General features: G+C 32.3%; 1 protein-coding gene across 6 annotated transcripts; it reads left to right on the top strand.

The window, feature by feature from the left end:
• The first annotated feature begins 2,986 nt into the window (after positions 1–2,986).
• Positions 2,987–13,899, top strand: LOC101496611 (probable serine/threonine protein kinase IREH1). 6 transcript variants are annotated; one of them, XM_004512705.4, is made up of 18 exons: positions 2,988–3,981; positions 6,549–6,613; positions 6,738–6,923; positions 7,020–8,393; positions 8,616–8,788; positions 9,297–9,543; positions 10,078–10,170; positions 10,260–10,400; positions 10,498–10,590; positions 10,735–10,968; positions 11,275–11,360; positions 11,462–11,550; positions 11,815–11,866; positions 11,965–12,021; positions 12,764–12,937; positions 13,028–13,105; positions 13,402–13,584; positions 13,693–13,899. In XM_004512705.4, the coding sequence occupies exons 1-12, from the start codon at positions 3,234–3,236 to the stop codon at positions 11,520–11,522; spliced, it is 3,501 nt and encodes a 1,166-aa protein (XP_004512762.1). In that variant the 5' UTR covers positions 2,988–3,233; the 3' UTR covers positions 11,523–11,550; positions 11,815–11,866; positions 11,965–12,021; positions 12,764–12,937; positions 13,028–13,105; positions 13,402–13,584; positions 13,693–13,899. The 6 variants fall into 6 exon arrangements, with proteins under 6 accessions (XP_027193445.1, XP_004512762.1, XP_073220321.1 ...); XM_004512703.4 differs by having other exon boundaries at positions 2,990–3,981; positions 10,735–10,939; XM_073364220.1 differs by lacking the exon at positions 11,462–11,550.
• Positions 13,900–14,724: the final 825 nt, after the last annotated feature.

The following is a 14,724-nucleotide window of genomic DNA, read 5'->3' as shown; positions in this document are numbered from 1 at the left end:
TTTGGATATGTAACATTAAAATTATTGACTAATTTGCATTAGTTCAAAATTAATCTATCAATTTGAATTAGACGAATCTCGTACCAATACGAAAAATAAAACGATGCCACATTAAGACAACGAAATCACAAAATAACAATTAAATATATTTATAATTTACTTATTTAGATAAAAATAAAAGGAAAAAATAATTAAAAATAGTGATTTTAAGTAAAAAAATTAACTTTAAATTAGATAATTCGGTGGATGAACAAGAGCAAAGAAATTTGGGGAGGACTAGATTTCTAGCAATGGTATTGAAGAGCATCCTTGTTTTATTTGAGTTTCAAATTGAATTGTAATAGTTTTTGTATCAAAGTTTAAGTTTTATTATTTCATACATCATTTTAGCTTCTAAGACTTGGTCATTTTTTATTTTAAGAAGCACGTGCACAAGCCTTAATGGGCCTATTTTTGTGTATGAATTTGCTAAGACTCATTTTGAGAAAATAAAAAATTTGTTGACCAAAAAAGAAAACTAAAACAATATGTACTTTTAATTATCGAAAATATTTTCCGCTTTGTCTCAACTTAAAATTTATAAAATGAAAATTTAGGCCTTGTTTAATATGTAAAAATATTATATTTTTGTCTTGATGAAATAATGTTGAAGTGAAACAATGTTAAAAGTGAAATAATGTTATGCATAATATATGAAAATGTTAGTTATTGAAGATATATTTATGAAAATAATAAAAATAATTTTTTGAAATCTTTATTTTTAATATTTTGTTACTAAATAAAATTTATATAAATCTTAAAAAATAAAAATAGAATACAGTTTCACAAAGTAAATAAAGGTGATACAAAATATAAGAAATGAGGGTTTAAATTGTGTTTTCTTTAAAACTTTTTCTTTAATCATCTACTTTAATAAAATATTTTCTTTTATTTTAGTTAAATGTTTCACTAAATTCATTTCAAAAAAATATATATATAAGGGGAAAAAATTACAATTATTTTTACTAGTTTATAATCACCTATTGCTACCTTTTAATTGAAATAATTTTTCAACTATTATCAAAATGACATGCAAGTATTCTCTACGTCTCTTCAGGTCACAAATTTTTCTTACTCTGCCTTTTTTAATTTTAGATATTATTTACTCTATCTTTATATTTCAAGTATTCTTTAAACCTCTTTAAAATTTAACGAATATTCTTTATGCTTATTAAGACTACTTATTATTAGACTTTTCAAACTTCCATAAGTATTCTCTAAACCTTTTTTACTTTCCACAAATATTCTCCATGCCTCTCCAACTTTATACAAGCATTCTTTATAACTGTTTAGACTCAAATAATATTTTGAGGAACTCCTTCCACCACTATTGAACATTCTACAAAGTTGATTGTTTCTCTAAAAAAGAATATGCAATAATACAATCTGAAGTTATAAATCCAAATAACTCTCATAGAGAAAATATTATTATTTTTTAGATGGTTTACAACATAATTATTCTTAATGATATACAAATTATATCTTACATATCACGAATTATGTTTAATCTTTTTGTCTAAGGACAAAATACCACTATTTTCGTCAACTTTAACTTAATAGTAGAAATGAGTTAATTCCAAATTTTCTCCCAATATAAGAATAATTAATTGAAAGGAAGCTTACATTCATATACAGGTGCTAAATGGTGTCAAAACTATTGAGAAGCAATTTTAATGGCAGACGCACATAAAAAAAACATGCTGCCTCATTTATTTTGAAGATTGTTCATGAAATTGTTTTTGTAACCTTAAACGGTGTCACATTTATCAATAATCAAGTTTACATGCCGTTTACACTAGAAAAAAAAACATGTTGTCTAGTTTATCATGGAGATTGTTCACGAGATTGATATTGTTAACGTTAAATGGTGTCACAACTATCGAGAAGTACGTTAATGTGACAAATGCACTTGCACAAAACATTTTGTCATTAAGCACTTCCTAGCATTACCCCTAGGGTAAGTTGGTAACACTAAATGCTGCCACACCTATGGAGAAGTAACTTTACAACTTTTTTGCACTTTAAAAACATGTGGTAGATTAATGGTTAATTATATTTTTTAAATGTTATAATTTTTAATTTTGATTTTTATAATAAAAAGATAATTTTTAGTCGTCATAAAGTTATTAAGTAATTTATTTTAGTTTCGGTTGAAATAAAATATATTTAAGTGTATTTTAACTTTAAGAATTTTGAATGCATTTTTATAAATATATTTATAATATTATAAATAGTTATTTCAAAAAAATAAATAAAAAAATTATATCTTTGAATAAATTTAATATAATTTTTTTCAATTTAAATTAATTAAAAAATACATGTTAATTTGACACCAAAAATTAAAATTACATGCATGATAATTTTATAGAAAATAAAAAATATATTTTTATATAGCTTTTTTTAACAAAACCTCAATATAGGTAATTGCCTTTAGTAGGTATTAAAAAGATACTAATTTTATTTTAGAGAACCTAACAATCAATAAAAAAATCAAGTAAAGTAATAAAAAAAAAGTATGAGAAACAAGTAATATATAAAAAAATTTAAAAAATCAAAATAAAAAAATTAATAAAAATAAAGAAACTAAAAAATAAAATTAAAAAATACAAATCATAACATTCTCTAAAATTATTATAAAAATAAATATATTCATTAAAAGACTATTTTCATTCAAAGACTTTGATGGAAGTCATCTTTTTTTGGTGAAACTTTGATCCAAGTCATATATATATATAACAAGTCTTCAATTCAACGTCAGAGAATTGAAAATGGAATCTCTTTTATGTCATCATTATTTTTAACCATAACTGTTTTCAATTTCTTTATGAATAGTTGTAACTATGTACAAATAGTTGTGATTTTTTCATAGTCTACAAATATGTATGACAATTAATATTTTCTTTTAATAAAAATTATTTCCTTTTATAATGTAAAAAAGTCATACATTTTTCTTCTTCTTCCTAAAGTCCACAATCAACCTAACACCAACGCTCTTTTTTCACTTTCTCTATCCAAAATTCAATCCCGAACAAATCGCTTCTCTTCTTCGAATTCCAACACGCTCTTTTTTCTCAACTAAACCTAAAAAGAAAAAGCTAAAAATTCACGATTCAATAAAATGTCGCGTTTGGTAGTAGCAGCATGAACATGCTGCACATGCTAGTGTTAGAAGTTAATCATTATTACAACCAAACATGGTCTTTAAAGGAAGATTCTTCTCTTCCAAAAAATCTGATACTTCAAGTCCAGATGCTTCTTCAAACAGTCCTAGATCAATCTCTTCGAATTCTCCTTCTAGATCCGATAAGAAAAAAACTAAATCAACCGTTATTCAAACCCTAACTTCTACCGCCGGAACCACCACAAGTGGCGGAGGAGGTGGAGGAATTATTGGAGCCTCCGCTGCTAGCCGGAAAACGTTGGTTAAAGATGGAAGTAAGAAGAAAGATGTTGTTAAGGGAAAGGAGAGTGAGATTCTGCTGGAATCTCGCTCTCGTTCCGGTTTGAAGAAATTGAGTCCGGCGACGGCGATGGAGGTGAAGGAGTTACCGTTGACGTCGCCGTATTCTTCTTCTTCTTCTTCGTCGACGGCAGCGGCTTCTGTTTCGCCGATTTTGGCTTCGTCGTTAGGATTGAATAGGATAAAGACGAGATCGGGACCGTTACCGCAGGAGAGTTTCTTCGGTTTTAGAGGTGATAAAGGAGGAGCTGCGGCGGCGCTTGGTGCTAGTAATCTTTCGAGGCCTGGTGTTGGGAAGAAGAAGGATGTAGGGAGTCAGAATAGAGTAGGGTTTCGGGAAGGTTTGGGAACTGATGTTTGTGTTGATAATGGGAGTAGTTTGGATGGTATGTCGGTGGGGAGTGGTGTGCAGTCGACGGAACAGAGTCCGGTCGTGTTGCCGCCGTCGCGGTTACAGAATGGTGAATCCTCTTCTGAAGCAGGTATGATTAGTGCTAATCTGTGTTATAATCTGTTATTAAGATTATCCTTTTTTGTAATGGATGATGACATTGGTGATGGTAGTTTGGTGATGATTATGTGATGTGTGATGATGGTATGGGAATGTGTTTGCCTACTTATGAAAGAGAATTATGGATATAAAATGGATTTCATAGTTTTGTAGTCAGTTAAGTCCATTGTGATCTTAGTTTGGTAAGTTTTGATTAATGTTTTTGTCTAGAGGCATTATTAACTTGTTTTGAAGAATGGTTTAGCTTTGTTTAAATTTACTTATTTGAGCTTATCTATTGGTATAAACACACACATGTAAGACTGTTTGAGAGAACTTATAGCAAAAACTTATGACATGTCTATAAGTTATTTTTAGCTTATTTTCTTAGGCTCTCTAAGATAACTTGTGAAAATAGCTTACATAGGTTATATTGAAATAGTTTGACTTTATTTTATCTTTTGTTATTTGTTATAGAAATATAGCTTATACATAAACACTTTTATGATAAGTGCTTATGCTAAGGAATATGGAAGGAATTATTCTGATTTCTAGCGAGTAAACCGGGTAGTAATATCTTTATCGGATTATTAAGAGATGTTATCTATTGGATGGAATTACAAGTTCACACGTAGAAAGAGCCATGGCTTCAATACTTGAGAGGGGAAGGAAGAAGAGTACATGATAAAAGTGGTTGCTGGATTGTGCAACTGTGCATGCATCAAAGAAAATGATCAATTAATAATAATAGTCTATTTTGAATCCAATTCAAATGGGTGGTAGATAGAACCCCTAGATGCTCCCCAAAAGATGTGCAAAGTCATGCTTGTTTTATTTTTTTATTTTTTTATTAAAAATCAAACACACACTTGTTTTAACTTTCACCTTTTTTGCTTGGAATTGTAATTTAAAATTTCGATTATCAGAGGTGAAAGTATTAAAAACTTGTTATTTATTAATTCCATGAAATTGTGTTGACAATTGGAATTGTAATTCTGATATACACCACAAGTTATTTGGAATTCGGAGGTCCAGTTTTAATTCTGAGGCTCAAATCGAAGTTCAATTTTGTCAGACAAACAGGACCATATTGATATTGCAAGTGAGTTTAAGAGGGTACTTTTGAGGGAAAAACAGTTCTTGGGGAGAAAAGTCTTCCTCACCCACATAATATATATTATCGGAAATTGTCTGGTTTGGTGCATGGAATTTGACTTGGAAGGCCTGTTAGAATTAAAATTATAATTCTATAGAATTAAAAAAGTAACTAGCCTAATCTCTTTGCAATTCTCAGTTTGGATTGTAAAAATTATCAATTGAATTCCCAGGCATTGGAATTTGGAAATAAAGTCTTGTTTCTCCATACTTCTAAGTGTTATTTGTAGTACTGGTACAAATTATTATAAAACTTGTATATTAATGACATAATGTTCATATATATAGTTGCAAGTATGATGATATGTATTGGGATAATCCTGGGTACCGGTACCATCAATTTGATTTATATTATTTCAAAGGCGTTATCAATAAGATTGGCAGATTAGAATTATTAAGCATACATTATGACCAGCCTTCATTAAGGAGAAAAGTTGTGTAGTTCAAATAGAAAAATTATAAAATCTTCATATTACAAAACATATACTTTTCCTTTTGACATATCATATTTAGAAGGGGACCATATTGCTACTATTTTATTTAATCATTTAACGACTAAATGACACTTTTTGTGAAATTGTTGGGGGAATACAGACCAACTGAAATCACTACATTTTGAAAAAAAAAATTTTAATTGAAAACACTGAAAGTATAGTAGTCTTTTTCAGTAGATGAGGTTTGGCTGCAATAACTGAAAACCATGGAAAAAAACTAGGTCGGGTTTGACTTAATCAAGTGTTGACCTAAAAAACTAGGTCGGGTTTGACTTAATCAAGTGACTGGGCAACTAATTTGAACACCAGTGAGGTTGGAAAAACAGAATCTGATCAGGCATAAAAAAACTCATAAGTTGCAGCCAGTTTTTTGGATTTGATATAAGTCAATTAGGATTTGAAATGGCTGGTTTCCTGGCATTTAATTGGCTTCCTCGTGTTTTGACTAAAAAGCAGTTAGAAAACTAGGGCATCAGACCCCATAGAAAGAGACACTAAGTTTAAACACAAGAAGGCTAGAAATTTGCTTTGAAAATAATTTCTTCTTAGCTGTTTCATCACTTATATTATATATGACAAGCAAAGTAGATGCTGTTCAGAATTTAACACCTTTGTGAAATAACCAACCTCTGATCAAGATAAATAAATTTGTACGTAACGATAATAGTTGAAGTACCATAAAGCTCCTGCCATGGTGGGGGTTGAGGGAAGAAATACACAACTAAATGTTACTAAAATATGTTTTTTTTTGAAGTTATACAAATATTATTATTTTTTGTTACTGAAATATTACTGTGACTAAATATGGTAATTGATCCCAATATCCACAGTATGACTTCTGGACTTACTGCTGAGTATGCTGTTTTTAATACCAAAATGTTTCTTTCGCTCATCATATTACTTTAAACAGGAGCACAGGCATCATCACAGACTCAGACTGGAGACTTAAGAAGTGAAGATGTTTGCACTCCAGAGGTACTGCAGGGTGTGGAGCGTGTGATATCTTTTGTAATTGATTTGATTAAATTGAATTTGTTTGAATTAGTTTTTGTACTCTGTTCATGTGTTATGGCAAAAAGACTGATTGTTCCCTTTCCAGACAGCATATGATTTTGAAAATCCGAAAGAATCTGAATCTCCTCGTTTTCAAGCTATATTACGTGTCACAAGTGCCCCCGGAAAGAGGTTTCCTGGTGATATCAAGAGTTTTTCCCATGAGTTAAATTCCAAAGGTGTCCGGCCCTTTCCATTTTGGAAGCCTCGAAGATTAAATAATAACCTTGAGGTACTTTACTTTCCATTTTACATTGTATTGTGGAGGTTATGGTTTGTGTTGTAGGAAACATTACTTTAAAATGAATTTGCTTTTCTTTATGTGCAGGAGATCTTGGTTGTCATTAGGGCTAAATTTGATAAAGAAAAGGAAGAGGTGAACTCTGAACTGGCTATTTTTGCAGCAGACCTGGTTGGAGTTCTTGAAAAAAATGCAGATACTCATCCTGAATGGCAAGAGACAATTGAGGACTTGCTAATTTTGGCCAGGCGCTGTGCTATGACTTCATCTGGGGAGTTTTGGCTTCAGTGTGAAAGCATAGTTCAGGACTTGGATGACAGACGTCAAGAGCTACCTCCAGGGACGCTAAAGCAGCTTCACACTCGAATGCTTTTCATTCTCACACGGTGTACTAGGTTGTTGCAATTCCACAAGGAAAGTGCCTTGGCTGAGGATGAACACGTTTTCAATCTCCGTCAGTCCAGAGTCTTGCATACTACTGGAAAATGTATTCCTCCTAGTGTGGGAAGGGATCCCAAAAATTCTAGTTCTTTAAAGATCTCAAAAGCTTCATTAAAAAAAGCTCATAGCCAAGAGCAGAATACCTTGAATTGGAAGAAAGGTACTACGAAACCAGAAATTCAGCTGCCGCCTGCTGATGATGATTCTTCAAAAAACTCCGAGTCTCCTTCGGGCAGAAATCGAATGGCTTCTTGGAAAAAATTCCCATCTCCATCAGGAAGAAGCCCAAAAGAAACTGCTCAGTTGAAAGACCAAAATTATGGGACAGTTGAACCTTTGAAAACATCAGATAAAAAATTCATTTCTGATATAGATCTCTCTGTTGCCAAGCCATCTGAGCTTCTTGCTGTCAAAGATTCTCATGACCATGCTTCTAAGCACCAACACAAAGTTTCCTGGGGCTACTGGGGAGATCAGCAGAATAACAGTGAGGAAAATTCAATAATTTGTCGAATATGTGAAGAGGATGTACCTACTTCACATGTTGAAGATCATTCAAGGATTTGTGCAGTTGCTGACAGATGTGATCAGAAGGGTCTGAGTGTCAATGAGCGCCTTGTCAGAATTTCTGAAACACTAGAAAAGATGATGGAATCATCTACTCAGAAGGATTCCCAACAGATGGTTGGAAGTCCTGATGTAGCAAAAGTGTCAAATTCAAGTATGACTGAAGAATCTGATGCTCTTTCCCCTAAACTTAGTGATTGGTCTCGCAGAGGCTCAGCGGATATGCTAGACTGTTTCCCTGAAACCGAAAATTCAGTTTTTATGGATGACCTAAAGGGATTACCACTTATATCATGCAGAACTCGTTTTGGTCCCAAGTCTGACCAAGGTATGACAACATCATCTGCAGGGAGCATGACTCCTAGGTCTCCTTTAATGACACCAAGGACAAGTCAGATTGACTTGCTCTTGGCGGGGAAGGGTGCTTATTCTGAACATGATGATCTGCCACAGGCAAGCTTTTATTTTAACCTCTTTTATATACGACTATTATTTCTAATTTGTTGTCCTAAACCAATTATGCCATGGATGTCATTATCCATTAAATTCAGCATTTTGTATCAAATGGTTTTCCCTATGTGTTCAGCACTGTGTTGTGTTTGATGTTGGTGATGCACAATCCAGTGATTATAACTGTCTCTAAACCAGCCTACTATATTTTTTGGATTGTTGTAGATGAATGAACTTGCTGATATAGCGCGGTGTGCAGCCAATGTTAGTCTGGATGATGATCGCACAGCGTCGTATTTATTATCTTGTCTAGATGACTTGAGGGTTGTTGTAGAACGAAGGAAGTTCGATGCACTTACTGTGGAAACCTTTGGAACACGCATTGAAAAGCTAATTCGGTTAGTACTTCTCTGTTATATATTATGCAACATGTCTCTATAATGACAGTGCCTTATTAATAATAAGGCGCTCCTAGCGAACATTGAACTTCAGTGAGTGAATTCTCAATGAATAAATTTTGGTGTAAGTTCTAGTTGAAGACACTTTTGATGTAAAATATGATTTTTTCTAATGATCAGACCAGCTGATGTTAGTATGCTAGTTGCACTTGCTGATCTGTACCTCTTGTACTAAACCTAGTTATATATTCTTTTACTCATAAGAAAATATTAGTTATGAATTAGACTTCTTGCACATGTTATGCATGTAGAAATTTAAATTGTTTACTAAGTCGTGCCTTTTGGTCTGGCCCGGATTATATCTGAAGTTTAAAAATCTGGAGGGTATCATTATACCCCTTGGACCCCCACTCGCCCCATCATTGCCACAATTCAATATGAACTTTATGGGTTGTCCTTTGCAATTTGTCGACGATTATTCTTATTAAGTTGTAATTTGATTTTGCAGGGAGAAGTATTTGCAACTTACTGAGATGGTGGATGTCGAAAAGATAGATATAGAGAGCCCTGTAATTGATGATGATGTCATCTTGGAAGATGATGTGGTTCGCAGCTTGAGAACAAGCCCAATTCACTCTTCAAAGGATCGTACCTCTATTGATGACTTTGAGATTATAAAACCTATCAGTCGTGGGGCATTTGGAAGGGTTTTCCTGGCTAAGAAGAGGATAACTGGTGATCTTTTCGCAATAAAGGTACCTAAGCTTGTTTTGCATGTTTGATACATATGAACATCCATTAGTCCACACATTTCATTCCGAGTGTCTGTTTTTGCTGCTCATTCATGTAGCTTTTAGAAGAGTTGTTTAATAATATTGGGTTACTGTCTGTTGAATTTTGTGTGTGGTGTTTTATTAAAACTTATATGTCAATGAATAATGTATCTTTCATATTCTGCAGGCAGTGTTCCGTATGAATTTTTAGAATCTACATTACATTCTTCCAACAGAGTCTGACCATGTTTTTTTCTTCATTATTTTGCTAATTTTCCTTTCCTCTCTGGAAAGTAATCTGTACTAATTATTCTGGTATTGCGTTGTTTATTACTTTGTCATGTTCATCTTTCAATTGTACTTTTGCTTCCAAGGCAATTTTAGTTTTATTGCAATGCATTTTTGGGATATTGCTTTGTTGGGATACCTTTAACTTACTGTGTTGTAATTTTGTTTCTATTTCTTGTTTTATGCTTTCAAGCTTAATTCTTTATCATATTTAACTGTTTGCGACAGGTTCTTAAGAAGGCAGATATGATCCGTAAGAATGCTGTAGAAAGTATATTAGCAGAACGTGATATCTTAATTACAGTGCGCAATCCTTTTGTGGTGAGTGGATCTAACTTGTTAGATATTCCATTTCTATTTTGCTTTGAGAAATGGTAACCTTGTTCTAACATTTATTTTAATTTTATCAGGTCCGGTTTTTCTATTCTTTTACATGTCGTGAGAACTTGTATCTTGTCATGGAGTATCTTAATGGCGGTGATTTGTATTCGTTACTAAGGAATTTAGGTTGTCTCGATGAGGAAGTTGCCCGTGTATATATTGCTGAAGTGGTAATTATGGGCGTTCACTCCTCCTCACTCTTTCTGAAGATGTAAAATGATATTTTATTTCATTGTATTATAATACAAACTTTTCATCCAACTGTAGGTGCTTGCATTAGAGTATTTGCATTCACTGCGTGTGGTTCATCGTGACTTGAAGCCTGACAATTTATTGATTGCACATGATGGTCACATCAAGGTAACTACTGACTGGTTTACTTTCACATTGTATCCTCTTGAGTTTCGAATTGCTTGTGCCCTGTGGCTCTCTCGAATATAGTCTATACTTTATGCATGCTCAGCTAGTCAACTAAATTCTTTTTTCCTGTATCTACTTTTGCAGTTAACAGACTTTGGACTTTCAAAAGTTGGTCTCATCAACAGCACGGATGATTTGTCTGGTCCAGCAGTGAGTGGGACATCCCTACTTGGGGAGGATGAATCTTATACATCTACATCTGAGGATCAAAGGGAACGACGGAAGAAGCGTTCCGCTGTTGGCACACCTGATTACTTAGCTCCTGAGATACTTTTAGGAACTGGACATGGTTCGTATAGTCCCGTTTTTATGTTTAAGGTGGTTTGTTTTCTGTTTTCTTTTTCATCTTCTAAAATGTAGATTAAACTTATCTCTATCATGGATATTTTTAAGGAATAAAGTAAATCTTCTGTTTAAATAAACTCTTAATGATGCTAAACTGTATGGAAGGGTTATTAGAGTGAAGTAATGAAATTAAATGAACCTTTTGCTATTACAGTAGCCTGTTGATTTAGTAGTAGTTTTACTATTACATTATGTACTTGTGAATGTTGTCAGGTATTCTTCTTGTTGATTTATTATTGCAAACATAACACCAGCAAAATGTTTGTTCAAATTTTGCAGGGTATACTGCGGATTGGTGGTCTGTTGGAGTCATTTTATTTGAGTTGCTTGTCGGTATTCCACCCTTCAATGCAGAGCATCCGCAGGTTTATACCTTGCTTCTTTGTGTGGTGAATATTTATATTTTTGTTCTGTTGGTAGTTTATTGAATTCTCACTACAGATTATGTAATTTCTTGTGTTTGTAGACTATATTTGATAATATTCTTAATCGTAAGATACCTTGGCCTGAAGTTCCTGAAGAAATGAGTTTTGAAGCACATGATCTTATTGATCGGTAATGAACATGCTATGTTTTATTTGTACATTACTGTTCTTGTCATATATGTATTACGAATTTTTTTTTTTAAACTACATAATTTGTAACATCGATTCTGTGTTTGTTTAAATACTTGAGTGTATTTGCTATATGTTAGTTCAAATATGGCCTTTGCTGACATAGTGACATATTTTGTATAGCAATCTGTGTCTCAAGAAAGCCTTTGACATACTAACTAGGACTACTAAGCAATATGTAAACCTTAATATGTTCTATTTTCAGATTATTGACAGAAGATCCTAATCAAAGACTAGGAGCCAGAGGGGCATCAGAGGTGATATAATATTTTGTATCTTATAATCACAGATGCTTGTTTTCTATGATATTTTTTTTCCTTTCAAATGTTAGACTGATAGGCACTTAATAATCCAGGTGAAGCAACATGTTTTCTTTAAGGATATAAACTGGGACACACTTGCCAGGCAGAAGGTATGTAAATTGCATGTTTGGATAGAATGTCCAAATAGTCGTTGTTATCAAGTAAATTATGTTTCAACGGTTCTCATTGTGTTTGTTTGCATTTGGAGATTAAAAGTAATTCAATTCTGCGGCGAGTAGAATTGATTGTGGGAAAAAGTGAAACTTTTTAGCTTTTAAAACAAGTAGAATTGATTCTAGATTTGGGATCCACAAAACTCCCAGCATTTATAATTCAGAAGCGTTCCTACTTTATTACTCCCTCTGGTCATATATATATATATATAAGAAGTAAAAAAAAATACAAAGACCAATGAAATCATTTAATGCTATAAACATGATGGTTTATTCCAAATATGATCCTATATTTAATGTGCTTGCGGAATAGTGAGATACACTTATATAGGATAAATTCATTTCTACTAAATATAGAATAAGGCTATAAAAGTAAAATAAGTAATTAAGGCATCTTAAAATGTCTTTCTCTTCAATTTGGGACCAATAAAATTCCAAACATTTTCTTATGTATAGGACCAAAGGTTGTATCCAAAGTCAAATCTTCTAAACTCACTTTGAAAATATCATTACCAACCACAAATATTTTATTTCATTTTATTTCAATTATATAAAAATCAGTTATTTTACAATCGATTCTTTCTGAATTTATTGTACCCAAAAGCAACCCATGATAATTCACCAGAGACAAATTTTATTCTTAATATTTAATTGTACTGTCAATCACTTGATTTTGCAGGCTGCATTTGTTCCTGCTTCTGAGAGCGCTCTAGACACCAGTTACTTCACTAGTCGCTACTCATGGAATACTTCTGATGGCCTCCCATATCCTGCAAGTGATATGGAAGATTCCAGTGATGCTGATAGCTTAAGTGGCAGCAGCAGTTGCCTAAGCAATCGTCATGATGAAGTGGTACTGCATTTATTGACAATGCTAAATGTAAAATACGGACTGTTTAAGTATTGTGAGCTGACTTCCTTTTGTTAATATATCTATACACAGGGCGACGAATGTGGGGGTCTTGCGGAGTTTGATTCTAGTTCTTCTGTTAATTACTCTTTTAGTAATTTCTCCTTTAAGGTAATTCCCTCAAATCTTATTCTATTTATTTATAACCTAAATAATTATAGTAACTTTCATGAATGTTGCATGGTATATGGTCGTTGTTTTCTTATCACTTAGACTTGTATTTATTGTGGGATGAATAAGAAGAACAGCTTCTCCCCAAGCCTCCTAACTTTTTTGACATATTTTGTTTGATAATCTTTTCGACATTTTCTTTTTGGTCTTTTGCTATTTATGCTACACACATCATCGATTTTTGCCTAAAATTTGTGATTGTGGTTAATGTTTTCATAATTCTGTTTGCTTCTCAGAATCTCTCTCAGCTCGCATCAATCAATTACGATCTCACCAAGGGATGGAAAGATGATCCCTCAACAAATTCTAGTGCATAGCTGTCTCATCTTCTGTCAAAGTCCAGAATATGATTTTCGACCTATGATGCAAGCAAATTGGGAGGCATATAAATCTTTTTGTTGTTTGTATACCTTGTACATGTATGATTCTGCAGAAAACATTTTATTTCAAAATGCCTTTTGTATTTTGTATCACATAAGTCTTTCATGTGTTCTTGCTGATCTAATTTGTATTGTTGGATTTTGCAGACATTTAGAGACTCAAAGTGGTTCAGGATGTACTCTGTGTATTAGGTTACAGGACACAATAGTGAGGAGTTTCAATATGTCGGTTAATTTTGTGTATGAATTGAGGACTGTAAATTGTAAAATGCATATCACATTACCTTTCCTCACAGTGTTCTGTAATGTACTTCCCTAATATGCTAGTAATGAGAATACATCCCATTTTGTTCAGGCCACTGTAATATTATTTACTTATATATCTAAAATTGATATGTGAAATTTCTTATTGAGTCCCCTTCGAGTATCTCACTACCTTAACGATCAATTTAACCATTTACAAGCTGAAGCCATAAGCTTGCTGACATAGTTTCTAATTATTTTATTAATTCATTATGACTTTTGGACGAAGAACATTAAAAATATCCTTGCTTACAAATTTTTATTAAAGTGTGTTTATGACTGGGCAGTTTAATGGATGTCAACGATTGTTTTCTTGCATGCAATGGGAGAAATAATTCTTTCACTATTATGTAAAATAACAATTTTTTTTTTTATACAAGATAACATTTTCATTTATCTAAATCTGTCACTGCTAAGTAAATTTATTTTAAATCTTTGTAATTCTTGAATTGAGTTGACAATCTTGAGTATTTCCTAAGAAATGAAATATAGACAAAAATTTAAATAAAATATTAATAAATTTAAATTAAAAATAATAATTTATTTATTTTTGTTTGTATCTCATCATAGAGAGTAAATATTAAATTATTGAGAAATCCACATAGTGGCAATATAATCCATCAGTCTAAAGTTGTGAAGAAAGAAGAGATACTGATCCAATGTTTGTGATCTTGCCATTATATAAATTCCACTAATTTTCCTAGACAATTGCATAGAATAAGACAACAATGGTTGAATGGGCAAAAGCATCCAATGTAGCAAAATAATGGGATTGCAATCTTTGTTTCTCCTCATCATATCATCATTTGTTTTCAACCTTATTTGAATATATCACCTCAAAATCTTAACAAAAAAGAAGCATCAAAGAGTGGTCTA

Source organism: Cicer arietinum, chromosome 8, assembly GCF_000331145.2.
Source record: "Cicer arietinum cultivar CDC Frontier isolate Library 1 chromosome 8, Cicar.CDCFrontier_v2.0, whole genome shotgun sequence".
NCBI lineage: Eukaryota > Viridiplantae > Streptophyta > Magnoliopsida > Fabales > Fabaceae > Cicer > Cicer arietinum.
This window is presented reverse-complemented; position numbering and strand designations above follow the sequence as displayed.